The 14,264-nt window shown below is 40.2% G+C and overlaps 1 protein-coding gene across 1 annotated transcript in view; it reads right to left on the bottom strand.

Moving 5' to 3' along the window:
- Positions 1-5,730: 5,730 nt before the first annotated feature.
- Positions 5,731-14,264, bottom strand: part of PGGT1B (protein geranylgeranyltransferase type I subunit beta) — a 33,512-nt gene continuing 24,978 nt past the window's right edge. Inside the window, 5 exon segments of the mRNA XM_033084817.1 lie at positions 5,731-6,270; positions 6,273-6,407; positions 10,255-10,363; positions 10,683-10,867; positions 12,502-12,547. Coding sequence (XP_032940708.1) covers positions 6,227-6,270; positions 6,273-6,407; positions 10,255-10,363; positions 10,683-10,867; positions 12,502-12,547 — 519 coding nt within the window. The 3' untranslated portion in view covers positions 5,731-6,226.

The following is a 14,264-nucleotide window of genomic DNA, read 5'->3' as shown; positions in this document are numbered from 1 at the left end:
TAGAGGGTAGAGCACTCGATGGATAAGGAATGGGCTTTATGGTCTCGCTCAAAAGAGTTGTGGTCTACTCTAAATGCCCAAGCAGGGACCAGTGATGAGCAGCCTTGCACAAGGAATGGGATTGGACTGGCACTGCTCCACATCCCTGAGGGCAGTAGGGACAGTGGGAATGAGGGCACCCTCAGCAAGCGTGCCAGTGACTGAGGCACTGGGTGCTGCCCACACACTGGAAGGAAGGGAGGGCATCCAGAGGGACATGGACAGGCTTGAGAAGGGGGCTTGTGCAAACCTCATGGAGTTTAGTGCAGCAAAGTGCAAAGTCCTGTGGACAGGAATCCAGGCTGGGTAGAGAATGGATTGAGAGCAGCTGTTCTGAGCAAAACTGGAGGGTGCTGGTGGGTGAGAGGCTGGACATGACCCAGCCATGAGTACTCCCAGCCCAGAAAGCCAAACGTGCCCTAGGCTGCATCCAAAGAAGCTTGGGCAGCAGGGGAGGGAGGGGATTCTGCCCCTCTGCTCTGCTCTGGTGAGATCCTATTTGGAGTGCTGCATGCATCTCTGGGATCCTCAACATAAGGACATGGACCTTTTGGGATGCATCAGAGGAGGCCACAAAGACGGTCAGAGGGCTAGAACATCCCACCTGTGAAGATAGGCCGAGAGGGTGTTGTTTGATCTGGGAAGGACAAGGTTCTGGGGAGACGTATAGCAGTAGGAGTACTTTCAGTACCTGAAGGGACCCTACAAAAAAGTTGGAGAGGGATTTTTTACAAGGGCATGTAGTGACAGGACAAAGGAGAATGGATTAAAACTGAGAGAGTAAATACTAGGAAAAAAATTTTTCACTGTGAGGGTGGTGAGGCACTGGGAAAAGGTTTGCCCAGACAAGGTGTGGATGGCCCATCCCTCGAAGCATTCAAATACAGGTTGGATTGGGCTTTGAGCAACCTGACCTGGTGGGAGGTCTTCCTGCCCATGGCTGGGGGTTGGAACAGATGATTTTTAAGGTCCCTTCCAACCCAAACCATTCTATGATTCCATGTTCTCACATTGTAGTTATCAAACAAGGCATTTTTCCAGTGCCTCAAAAATAAAGTACTAGTGTCAGGGTTTGCTGCCTTTGCTGGATTCAGCATGAAAACCTTTGGAGGTTGTCATTCTCTGTGCCCTCAGGAAGACAGGTCCTCACTCAGAACATGTAACTGGGAAAAAAAGACATAACAAGAGCTACAATTCAAAAGAAATTACAGTTTTACCTCCAGTTCCCAACAGTTCATTGATTTTTATTAAACTCAGAAACTAATCAGGCAAATAGAGACCAGGAACACATGAGCTTAAAAATGGTGAATGTAAAGTGTAAATTTACAACACATGTAACCAATCAATGGAGCAATTTAATAACCATTTAGCATAAAGATGTTGAGGCCATCTTCTTTTTCACCCAATGTCATGTGAAGTGAGAAAAACTTGTAAAGTTGTCTTTTCTTGCAAAAGCAAAAAAAGAGCTTTTCAGAACCACCACAGTATTTAACATCAATGTCAACAGACCAACAATCTCATTCAACTGATGAATTTTGGACATGTCTCCTATTTAGTTAGAGCAATAGCATCTTCTTACCTAGGGTCTCTCTGCTTCTCACGCATGTCCTGACATCTCTTTGACCTTCATAGGGACACTGATAGCAGGGTTTCTCCAAAATGCCAGGGGACGGGCTGTCCATAAAAGGCTCTGACTTCGGAAATCATTGTTTCTTCCCTTTTATATTAGGCCACCCCACACTGAATGGCTCACTCAGCAAAAAGTTGAAGTGTATTTTTTAGGGAACACAACAGTTTCTACTGAGTATTTAATTTTTACACCGGCATCCATGGAGAAAGCATATTTGATACTGCTTCTTTAGCTCCTCTCAGGTTGTCTTTTATCTTGGGCAATAGAGCACAGAGCAAGGTATTCTTACTACATGCTTCAGCATTGGTACTTCAGGTATTTCTGCAATACTCAATCTACTTGCTATTTTTTTTCAGTGATGATGATTGTTCCATTTAGAAAAAACAGTTCTCAATATGAAAACTCATAAATACAGACATGCTTGGAAGCAGCCTTCTAAAATGGTGTTACCATATCTACCAGCAGCTATGTACAGATCAAGTGGGCCTGAAAGCCCTAATGTGACAATGTTTATATCCCCAGTCCTCAGATCCTATGGAAAAGATACATTTGACTTTCTTTGTTCAACATATCATTTTAAAGCTGTTTTTCTGGAAAAGAAACTTGGGCAATACATAGAGTTTGGGAGTGTTTCAGATAGGATAGAGGCACTCACATTCGTCAGCCTGACAGCCAAGAAATTTTATATCCTCAAGCACATGGTAAAGCCATTTAATGCATTAATTTCTTATGTAGGTTCAGTCTCAGCAATGTAAAGCTGTGGATAACACAAAATTATTAGAGGTAGGTAATAATCACATGGTTTACTTTTTCTAGCTACATTTAAACTTCACAGTTCACATTTAAGTTTTAGCTCTATTTTGATGTATCCCCTTTAAAAGTGATTTTAGGTTATGGACTTCTGTGAAACTCTTGTTCACTGATTTATCATTTAACATTTTTCTAGTCAGAAGACACAATAAACCACAAATATCAGAGAGGCAATTCAACACAGTCAGAATCCAGATGTCTGCTGCACAGGAACATTCATCATTTGTTTGCCTGACATCAACTGGGACATTTGGAATGACAAATTATGAATGAAGAGTTGGTTATCAGTACAGATTTCTGTCAATCTAAAAAAAGATAAAAGATTTTGAAAGAACTAAGGTAATTAGATACCCGGTGTGAGGTGAAAACATAGATATTTTACTGCTTTCATCAAGATTTGGGAGTTAATGAGAAACAAATATGCCTCGTGCAACCTTTGGGAAAGGCTAGCTCTGCTGTCAACATGCAGCCTGAAAAAGATGTTGTAGAATAACTGGAGGTCAAGGAGGTAAGACATGTAAAATCCACATAAAGAACCCAGGGTAGTTTACAGATACAGGAAACGTAGCAAGAAATGTTACGTGCTTTTTGAGGCAGATAACTGTTAAATTACTTGCCACGAGAAATTTTCTTGTTCACGTAATACGATTTTTCACTGTTATCCCCATATTTTCTGCTGAGGGACCCTGATGTCCCTCACAGCTGAGAATCTGCTAACTCAGGATCCATAGTTTAAGATTGTGCAAGTATGGATTTGCCTCATGATAATAAAATACATAATTTCTCATGAAGTTAAGTAAGAACAAACATTTAGGCTGTTTTCCAGCAGAGACTAAGAACACCTTATTCAACTCTTCTGAAATTCAAAGCTACTCCCTCTACCAGAGTACATAGTAAATGCTAAAAAACTCAAAGATGGTTCACCAGCAAGGCAGAGAAGCAGAGGAAGGGATGGGTAGCTATACCATGTTCCAGAAACCCATCCCATCCCATCATGAAATCAACTTGTGGTCACCATCTGAGATAAAGAAAAGAAAATACCATGCTTTCTTTGTGATCAATTTTTACTTCAAGATTTTTTGTTTTGTTTTAAATGGGTTTTCATCTAGACAGACCCCCCATGACCTAAGACATTTCTCCTCAGGGAAGCTACTTTAGCCTTTGCTGACCAACATCCCATTATGCCTATTTAGGAAAATGGGATTCCCACAGGAACTGCTGTAGGTAGCCCCCTGCCTGGGAGATCCTCTTTTAGGTATCTGGTTAGTTCTTTTTATTTGTGACTGAATTTCTGGTCATCTCAGCATGTGGGCAATAAAACCAAGTCCTAAGCTCTATCTTCACCCCTTAACTCCTTCATGTTCCTTAAGTCAGTACCTTTCTTTTGCTCCCTAATCTAACCATAGGCAGCTCAAATCCTTTCATTTTTACTCCACATTCTTTGCTCCTGCCTCCAGCCTCAGTATCTCCCAGTTTCCATTTCTCCTAATCTACAACAGTCCTACTCAAGCACCTCATTCCCACTCTCCAGTACTAGCCTCATAGTTCTCCTAGTTCTCCAACAATTGAGTTTCTCCTCCTCCAAGTAAAGTGTCTGGGCCATGTCTAGATGACACAGCTTAGCCTACTCCTCCTGTGCTTTAGTGATAAAGATCTGCTCCTGCAGAAGCAGATCTCTTATCACTAATTATGCTCCCAATGCCACCACATAAATTAATCTGCTATAGAAATAAAATTATTTATTTAGGTAGGAAGGCTGCTACAGGTTTGGACAATGTGATTATTCTGGTGGCCTAAAGATACCTAATGGACCTCTCTGACGTGTGCTAGGGAGCTACCTAGCTAACTACACTACCCTTTGCACCTGCCCTGCGTTGCAAAACAGGAATCATGTTTATCCCCAAAGCTCTTTTTGCTGGTCAAAACGGTCTACACATCCTGTCTCTTTGGGCTCAGCAGTGGCAAATGGTGCACCTAATCTGTTTTTAGAAGTCTTCAGTTGTCTTTGGAACCTTTAGGAAAAGAAAAGTGCTGTTAATGACTGGCAAGTAGAAAGACATTGTGGTGTCTACTGAATGCACAAACTGACCTGCCACAAACACACCAGCTGCAAAGTTACTTGCTTCAACTCTGAACAGCACTTCAAGCATACAAAGTAAGGCACTAGTAAAGCACTATGAAGCTGAGAATGTTAATCATTACTCTAATTTTAACTTCAATGTATTGCAAAGATTTGTCTTTAGAAGCAGGTTCTAATCCTACTCTTGCATACAGGTATGCTTCCAAAAGACTGGGTTGAATATCTCTTATTGATGCATATCAATATGCCACACTCTTAGTGAATTTCACATGAAACCTATTTCAGATGAAAACTCTTTGTCTGGTTAACGATCTACTGCATCTGTGTAAAACCTACTCAGAAGAATTATGAAATCCACTTAGTAAGGCCACACAACTTTAAAAGCCCAGTATATTGAATAAAATAATTTTATTTGTATTTAATTAATTTGTTTGTGAAAAACAAAGTTTATGGAATCTGAAAGTTGATAATAGGTAACTTTTAACTGAGACTTATAGTAATTTCATGATTATAAGCTGCACCTGATTATAAGCCGCACTTCTGGGTGTCGGGAACGTTTAGGTCTTTGCCCGTATATAAGCCGCACGTGCAACAAAGTAATGAATTACTAACTGAATCGCGGGATCGCAGTGTTCATTGGCTTGGCTCGGGTCCAGGTGGACTCGGCCCGCTCGGGGCTGCCGACGGGGCCAGGTGGCCCAGCTCGGCGCCACTGCTTGGTGGGGCTGCTCAGGGCCGGTCGCCGCTGCCGCTGGGCTTGCTCATCCCGGCGCCGCCCTGCAGTGGCGGTGGGAGTCCACCCACACCCGCGGTGGTGGTAGGTGGAGATGGAGCCCGCCCGCACCCGCAGCGGTGATGGAGCCCACTCGCACCCTGGGTGGCAGCATGAAGGAGGCACAGAGGCCCCTGCCTCCCACCGGGCTGCAGGGCCAGCAACATAGAGCCCCTGACCTTCCCCCGGGCACGGGGTCGGTAGGAGAGAATCCCCCCCTCCCCTCACACACTGCCGGCAGGGAGCCTGCCTCTACCCACTGTGCAACAGAGTAACCAATTTGTAACAATCATGCAATCCCAGGTTTTACTGGCAGGTGCTCAGCTCGGCACCTTGGCTTGCATTTCTGGGTTGGGAAATTTCAGAACTTTTTTCATATATTGGCCCCTCCTGAGTGTAAGCCGCATTTCTGGGTTGGGATCAAAATTTTAGTCAAAATGGTGCAGCTTATAATCGTGAAATTACTGTAATATAAGAGATTTTCTACCCAAAAATATGTCAAACAGTAAGATTATAAAGAACTTCAATGTTCTGTGCTATACTGTATGATATGTAAACAATTTTGAAAATACTCCCCATTATATAGTTTGACACAGTATGCACAAATTTAAAAAAATAAAATTAAAATGAAGTTTAAATGCCTCAAGGGATTTCTTAGAAGTAAAGCCATTTGAAAAGCCATTTACAGTCTGCGGTGACAAACTTCTATATAAACAAAATATTCCCCTTTTCACAATGCAGAATAACCTGCTGAAGGCAACTCCCTATCAAAGTGATGCCAGCAACACAGATCTGATTGTATGACTCCAGCACTTAAAAGAGCACATTGGTTATGCATGGCTTTTAACCCTGGGCTACAATTATGCTACCAGAACTAAATTCAAGTCTAAATCAGTCATGTAGAGAGGTGTGTGCCATCTGAATGCTGTTTAAAGTCCGTGTTTTCCAGATCTGATGAAGGTGGTGAAGACGCTCTGATGCTCTTGTGCTTACATTCAGGGCAGGATGAACTTTGCAAATGCCAGATTCTCCAATTAATGACAGACCACAGATCCCAAAGTAGGCATGTAAAGCATCTGAAAGAAGGACAAAAAAGGAAAAATAAAATTATTTCAGGCTGTAATAGCCACGTGTTCCCATATTCAAACACCTCTGAGTAATTACAGCCAAGGAAAACAAGTAATCATGTGATGTATTTTAAACCTGAATTTTGATGGAAAGGAAACATTTCTGCCCAAAGCTACCCACATGAACTAAAGTCCAGACTTCTTTTATAACAACTTCTGCACGACTTTATTTTTCAAAAGTGCCAAAGCAGAAAAGAAAAACGATTTAAGTATCTGAAAATGACCGGGCCGAAAAGCAAATTTTTTTCTTGCAGGCATTTCTTGGCTGATTACTTTATGAGCAGCTAACTACTGAAACAACAAAATTAGTGCCCATAGCTGCCAGCCACAAAGCTTAGAGAAACTGAAGAAGCCATTACTTCTCCTATCTTCCCTTTTTCCTGAGAGATTACCCTAAGGATAGGAATTCATGCAGCTTGATCAAGAGATGACTGCCAGCAGTGGGATACTCCTACTCTCCTGTTCCATGCTGCCCCTGATGCTCACCTTACACAAGGGTTACAGCTCGCCGAGTCTGCCTCCTCTGGGTAGCAGCAAGCAGTCAGATTGGATCATCTGCCCATGAAATCACAGGCAAAAGATCAAAAGACAAGGGGAATTTCATATGCCCCATGCAAAATCTCCACACACAGCACTCTGTGGAGGTGTCAATAATTTAGTATCTCACTTAAAAGGATCACAGAATCATTTAGGCTGGAAAAGACCTCTAAGATCAGAGACCAATCCTTAACCCAACATTGTCAAGACCAGCACTAAACCATGTCCCTAAGTATCATATCATATCATATCATATCATATCATATCATATCATATCATATCAATCATATCATATCTCCAGGGATGGTAACTGAAACACTGCCTTGAGTAGCCTCTTCCAATGTTTTACAATCCTTCTGGTGAAGAAATTTTTCCTGCTATCCAATCTACACCTCCTCTGGTGTAGCCTGAGGTTGTTTCTTCTTTGTCCTATTAGTTCTGTGTTAAATAATTCTAGTGGTCTTCGTAACCAACAATGTTTTGATGTCTGTTAGCATGGGAACACAGCAAGACTACAAAATACTATTTCCTTGAATAATCAGCTGGAAAGAGTTACTTGTTAACATTGCAAGTCCATATAACACATACATTATCACAAGCAGTTTACTGTCTTCTGAAATTTCTTCTAGTCTTCTTCCTAAAAACATTATTGCATAGCAAAGACCGCTTGAGTCCCCAAATTTAAACACAGTTTTTATAAAGCAGGAGCAACAGAAGTTAAAATCTAATTCTGATTAAGTCTTAGGAATCTTTCTAGTGTAGCCATGATCAAAAGAAAGCTTGCCTTTCAGATACGAGACTGAGGTTGCAGGAAGCTCAGCTGCATATCTGTTAACAACGAAAACACAAGTCCTCAGAAGTAATCTTTGCAATGTTGCATTTATAGTTTTTCTTCATACCAGAACTACATTAACTTTTTACTTTTTCTTTCAAAACATTACCACAGACTTATGCCACCAACTGCCTAAGAAAAAAAAATGCTACAGTAAGCCTGGAAAATACACAAACATGCACCCCTACAGCAAAGAGAAAAAATCATTATTTGTCTTGCCTTTCTTAAATCTTATATCAAACAGTCATAATTGTGCTAAAAGACAGAATCACAGAATCATAAAATACCCTGAGTTGGAAGGACCCCACAAAGGCAATCAAAGTCTGACTCTTGGCTCTGCATGGGATACCCCAAGAGACATTCCATGCGCCTGAAAGCATTGCCAAAAATTTATTGAACTTTCTCAGGTTAGTGCTGTGACCACTTCCCTGAGGAGCCTGTTCCAGTGCTCAAAAACACCCTCGGTTTTCTGGGTGATGAACCTTTTCCTAATAGCCAACCTAAATCTCCCTTGACACAGCTTCAGGCCATTCCCTCACGTCCTGTCACTGACACCACACAGCAGGGATCAGTGCCTGCCCCTCCTGCTCCCCTCACAAGGAAGTTGTGACTGCACTGAGGTCTCCCCTCAGTCTCCTCCAGGCTGAACAGACCAAGTGCCCTCAGCCACTCCTCACACGGCTTCCCCTCCAAACCCTTCACCATCCTCATGGCCCTGCTTTGGGTACTCTCTGACAGCTCAATGTCTTTTTTGTGTTGTGGCACCCAGACCTGCCCCCAGCACTGGAGGTGAGGCTGCCCCAGCTCAGAGCAGACCAGGACAATCCCCTCCCTTGCCCAGCTGGTGACGCTGTGCCTTATGTCCCACAGGACACTCTTGGCCCTCCTGGCTGCCAAGGCACTGCCAGGTTATATTCAATTTGCCACTGACCATGACTCCCAGGGCCCTTCCTGCAGTAGTGCTCTCCAGACTCTTGTTTCCCAGTCTATCCATACACGGCAGGACTTGCCCTTGTTAAATTTCTTATGGTTGGTGATTGCCCATCTCTCTAATTTGTCAAGGTCTCTCTGCAACAGTTCTTTGCCCCCAAAGGAGTCAACAGCTACTCCCAATTTAGTGTTGTTTGTGAATTCACTTAGTATTCTTTCCAGTCCTGCATCCAAGCCATTAAGGAAGACGTTGAAGAGCACAGGACTAGACCTGTCCCCTCTAGTGACAGGTCACCACTCACCAGTCACCACACACTATAACCTTTTTTGCCCAATGCGTTCACCAGTTGCTCCCCCATCCCATGACGTGTTTACCTAGCCATATACCAGATAGTTTGTCCAGAAGGATCCTGGAAGGAACAGTATTGGAAGTCTTAAATTACCTCAACTGGTTTCCCTTGGTCAACTAGGGGGGGCAACCTTGCCATAAAAGGAAATTAAGTTTAAGACAGGTTAAGGCACTTTACATGCGATGGGTATTTGAAACAGACTTTTTAAATCTCTGACTCACAAGGTAAATGTTTCACTAAGATAAATTGAAATACTCGCTCCAAATGATACTGTTTAATCTATATGATGAGGAGTAAACACATCTAAATTCCTCAGAAATCCTGAACTGCTTTTCAGGGAAGAGGCAGAAGCAAATATATCACAAGAACTGTACTTTCAGGGTGGGTTCACCTTGAAAAATTCTGTTGTTCAAAATGAAATTATGGAAGGATTAAATATCAGGACACAGATTCTAAACAGACTGTTCCTTTATTATGACTAAATTTTTGTCTTATTTGGTCAGCTTAAAGACTGTTTATCTTCCCTGTACAAAATGCCATGGGCAAACACTACTGCCACAAGCTTTGTTTTCCCAAGTTTGCATAAACTTAATTGAATTCTAACAACTTTTAAAATTACAAGATTTTAGCATCCTTTTCAGTTCTTTCCACTACTTCAAATTACCTGCTTCCAAGAGCATAATAACTAGCCTACAGACATAGTTGTATGACCACAATCTGTTAATCACAGTATAGAACTGTGCAAACTTTGACTGTTTTTACATATATCTACGACTTCTGAATAAGCTTAAATTATTAATTTCCTAAGAAACAAATGTTTTGACATATTAAACTCAATTTACAGGGGTACTTACAACACAATATTCCCTTTAAACAGAACAATTAAACACATACTAAACAGACAGTGATATTCTTTTAACAGTACTCTAAACAACAACAGCTCACTTCCTCTGTGGCTGAACAAGGAAAAACTTCATCTCCCTCATTCTACTTCAAGAATGAAAACCTTACTACATTTTGAGGGGTTTCTAGTATTTTTTTTTCTTTTTTTTTGAAGGATACAGTTTCCCTTACATCTTTCAGATGACTGACTGTTGGAATGTATTTCTTAGAACACATTCACTGCAATTTTGAGAAGTTATTTTACCTGGATGGCTGTCTGGCCACTTGGCAAATCCACCAACAAGGCGATCTTGAGTTGACAGGATGTAATTTCGGTTTTTCTCAAAATTTGTATATTGGAATATGTTCAAGAGCTGAAAAGAAATTACATCATAACGGAATAAAATCTTAGTATATTTTTAATACTAAGTCTTTAACTAAGTCTCAGTATATTTTTAACAGTAGAATATAGTGCCTATTTTAAAATAGACAGAGAAGCAGTGACAGCACAGACACCACTAATTTGGTAAACCACCATTTCCTGCATTTTTGGCAAGATAAAATACATTTATAGGCATTGATGCATATTGGAGCAAATACTGGTCAAATATCTAAATCTTCCAAGTAAAGAAAATGGTGCTTAAATAAATCAAATAAGTCAATAACTATCCTTCTAGCTGTTCTGTACACTACCTTCAATGTTGCTCCAACCCAAAAGGAATAGCAAGTGTCCACAGGTTTGTTGGGTCGTCCATGGTAGCCATTCTGTTGCCTCATTATACACCATCTTCTAATTCTGTTCAGTTCTTTTTCTGAAAAAACTTCCTCCAGTTTGCCCATCAAACACAGTGATGCAATACCACAAAATGTAGAGCCACCTGTGAAGGGAGAGCAGGGTTTGCAGTGCTCTGATACACAGATTTTCTGAAGCCTGCCCGATCTCAGTCAGAACTTTAACTAAGTTATTAGCAATTAAATCAATGGACTTCTAAAAGCACGAAAAAGCTAATTTTAAGTCTAAAATCCAAATAAGTAAGAACACTCTAGCTCAGCAGGTATGCCAAAGGGAGGACGGAACCCCCTCAACCCAGCTCTTGCAGTTCATTTTCCTAAAGCTGTTTTTTCTCTCCATGCCATGCAATTTACATTACACAGCAATCCAGAAGTAAGTAAATGGCATTGCAACAGAAACATTTCTTCATTTGTAACTTGAAAAAGAAATCTATTGGAATTCCAGCAATCAGACTGAAGCAGAGATGCCAAAGCCAGCCTCAGACACAATCCCTCAGAGGACATAAACAGGCAGAAGTGTCTGGTGAAGAAGAAAAAAAAAATCAAACTAAAATTATTTTTAAAAAAGTAGCAGCTCACAGTTAATACAGTGAAAAAGACTTGTGGACCCTCATGGCTGTAGTACACAAATTGTGCTTCTACAGAATTTTTTGCTGTCAAGGAAACTGTATGCTTAAAAAGATAAACTCATCACTTTTTAAAAGCCATCAAAGTTTGAGTCTAATGCCTGATATAATAAAATCAGAGGTTGGGAAAGACCATAAGCAAGCTGCTGACAGATGATTCAGGTCCCAAAGCTCCTTACAATATCCTGGTGCTAGAAGACTCCAGGAGTTGTAAGATTATTTTCACTCTGATGCTGAAATGCAGTGCTGAAGTACTGCTCTTTGTTATCACTAATGTTCTACTGAAAGTTAGTTAACCAATTGTTCTAATACCTAGGGTTATAATTTAAAATTTTCAGCTTTATTTATCCAACAAGAAGGAAACAGACAAAATCCCATCAAAGCTCAATACTAAGCATAAAGATAGGAAACATTTGATAGGATCATAGAATCATTTTGATTGGATCATAGAATCATTTTGATTGGAAAAGACCTCCAAGACCATCGAGTCCAACCTTTGACCAATCACCAGCTTGTCAAACAGATCATAGCACTAGATTTAGTATCAGCCACCTAAGTCAAAAGCCTCTCTGTCACAAGCAGACTGCTAATTCACATTGCATAGAAACATTCTGCTTAAAAATAGCAGTCTCTTGGGAATTCCTATCTTCAGATCTACCAACTCTTGCTTCAAGATTTGAACCCGTAACAGATGCTGTATTTATCAGAGGAAATGTTTCTAGGTTTTACCAAAGCTGTTGAAATTGGAAATAATCAGTTACATTGCACACAATCTCTTGCAGATAAAATCCTCAGAGTAACAATGGCACGCGTGGAAAAAGTTTGCTATGTCAGCGACAGCTGAGAACTACAAGCAACACATTCCAACAAAACACTCATAAGGTAAGATTAATGGAGGTGTTAAGACCCTGTCTGTTCAGATATTAAGGTAGATTTAAAGGAAGAAGAAGTGATATTTGGAGGTATGTTTCGGATTTGCTCCTTCTCACCACTTCCTCAAAATCAGAAAAGCAGGGTAAGTATGGCATACCCTGCACCTCCTACAGCATTTTCAATAGCACTCTGAAAGGTGTAGAACACTTTGACATTCTTACCATGAGATTCCAGTCCAGCTCCCTGTGCCAGGCCATTATCATAAGACTGAAGAAAAAAAATCCCACAAAGCAGTTACTTTAGAACCACAGCACTTTGACAGACATTGCAATTTCTTAGTTTACCAGCAAAATTATCATCGGATCATTGCCACAATTTAACCTGATTACATTCTGAACCTCCAAAAGTTCTTGGCACAATAGAATTAACAAAGCAGACCTGTTTCAATGCAGGCAGTTTTTATGACTTTCACAGAATTAATTTTAATTGTGATGTATGTTAGGAACCTGAAAAAGGGTAAGTGTGTCTTTGCCACACAGAAAAACGTATATAATCCAGGTATAAAAAACAAAAAAAAAGGTATGTAATCAAAACAAAACAAAATTAAACAGGTCATTTAATCTGTCTCTAATACAAGAGCAGTTTAACATCAAAGAAGAGGTAAAATGCAAGGTACTACTATGTGTAGAATACTCAAATCGAAGCAATACTTAAGTAATAAGCAAGTACATCAAGTTTTAAAGAAAATGAGAAGGGAGCCAGAAGCAAGAAGAAAATTATAATATGCATGGGAATAAACTTAAGTTGGCCTATAAAATATTACAGTTTAAAAATACTGTTACAGCACTGAAAAATGACTCTGCTAAGTGCAACAAAAGGAGAAACTCAAGTCTGACAAAGCACCAAGAATATCATAGTTCACATCTGTCATGAGCAATCTAGGAACATATGTATATGTAAGAATAATCTTTCTTCCCTAAAAATCCATTAAATCATTTTTCATGAAAAGAAACAAAGGATCATACAGAAATTACTCATAAAATGGGAAGTGTTTGTTTTACAAGAGTTCATAGAATACTCTATGAATACATAGAATTATCTCTGAACAAATACCAAATTGCTTAGTAGGAACAACGAGGTAAACTTTTGAAGTTAAATCACATAGATTCTACATATTCTACATCAACTGCTCAATTCAAGACTGGATCGGTATCTCATCAGACAGAAAGCAGCAAAAATCTTTCTCCCATATCCTCCAGGCGCTGAGTATGAATTTCTCACATTTTCTCTAGAACAGTGGCTAGTAGACACATGACATTTTGACAAACCACTAATGACTCCCATAGTCCTAACCAAAGAATGGCTACAGGACTATCATATTTTTAGAAATTACCTAAGGATTATTTTGTATATTTGCATTTAAAGTTGACATTGAGAAGAAAAATGTAAACAGAGGACACAAAAGCTACATTAAAACTGTATTCCTGGTTTTGAGTTGTTGCTACAAGCTGAAGCAACCAAAAAGACTAATACACATACACTTCAAGCTGCAGCTTGATTTCTCAAATTTGAACAGTAAATTTCAGTAATCTCTATGAGCTTTTGAACGTTAAAAAAGCACACAGTGTGAATTCTTCCTTTTTCACTGCCTTTTGAGAATGCAACACAAATGTGCTACCACACTCCACAGATGCATTAATTGCTAAGAAAAGGCAAGCTGATTAGCTAAGCTACGCTGGCAAAGCTAATTTACTCTACAAACAGCAATTTAAAGAGTAGGTGGCTTGCTTTTGTATGACAAAGTAATTAGCTCTGAAGAAAAGCTATTAAGTGCGCATCCCAGACACTACTATGCTGGACTGTACAATCAGCTCCAAACTATACAGACAATACCTGATCCTTGGCTAACTGATGCCTATTTATTTACAGACAGTAGCTGTTCTTTGTGGACTTGTGTGCCCTAAAGAGCTAGGCAATACTTTTA

The sequence above is a fragment of the Catharus ustulatus genome, chromosome Z (genome assembly GCF_009819885.2).
Source record: "Catharus ustulatus isolate bCatUst1 chromosome Z, bCatUst1.pri.v2, whole genome shotgun sequence".
NCBI lineage: Eukaryota > Metazoa > Chordata > Aves > Passeriformes > Turdidae > Catharus > Catharus ustulatus.
The sequence above is the reverse complement of the archived record's forward strand: the minus strand, read 5'-3'. Positions and strand labels throughout refer to the sequence as shown.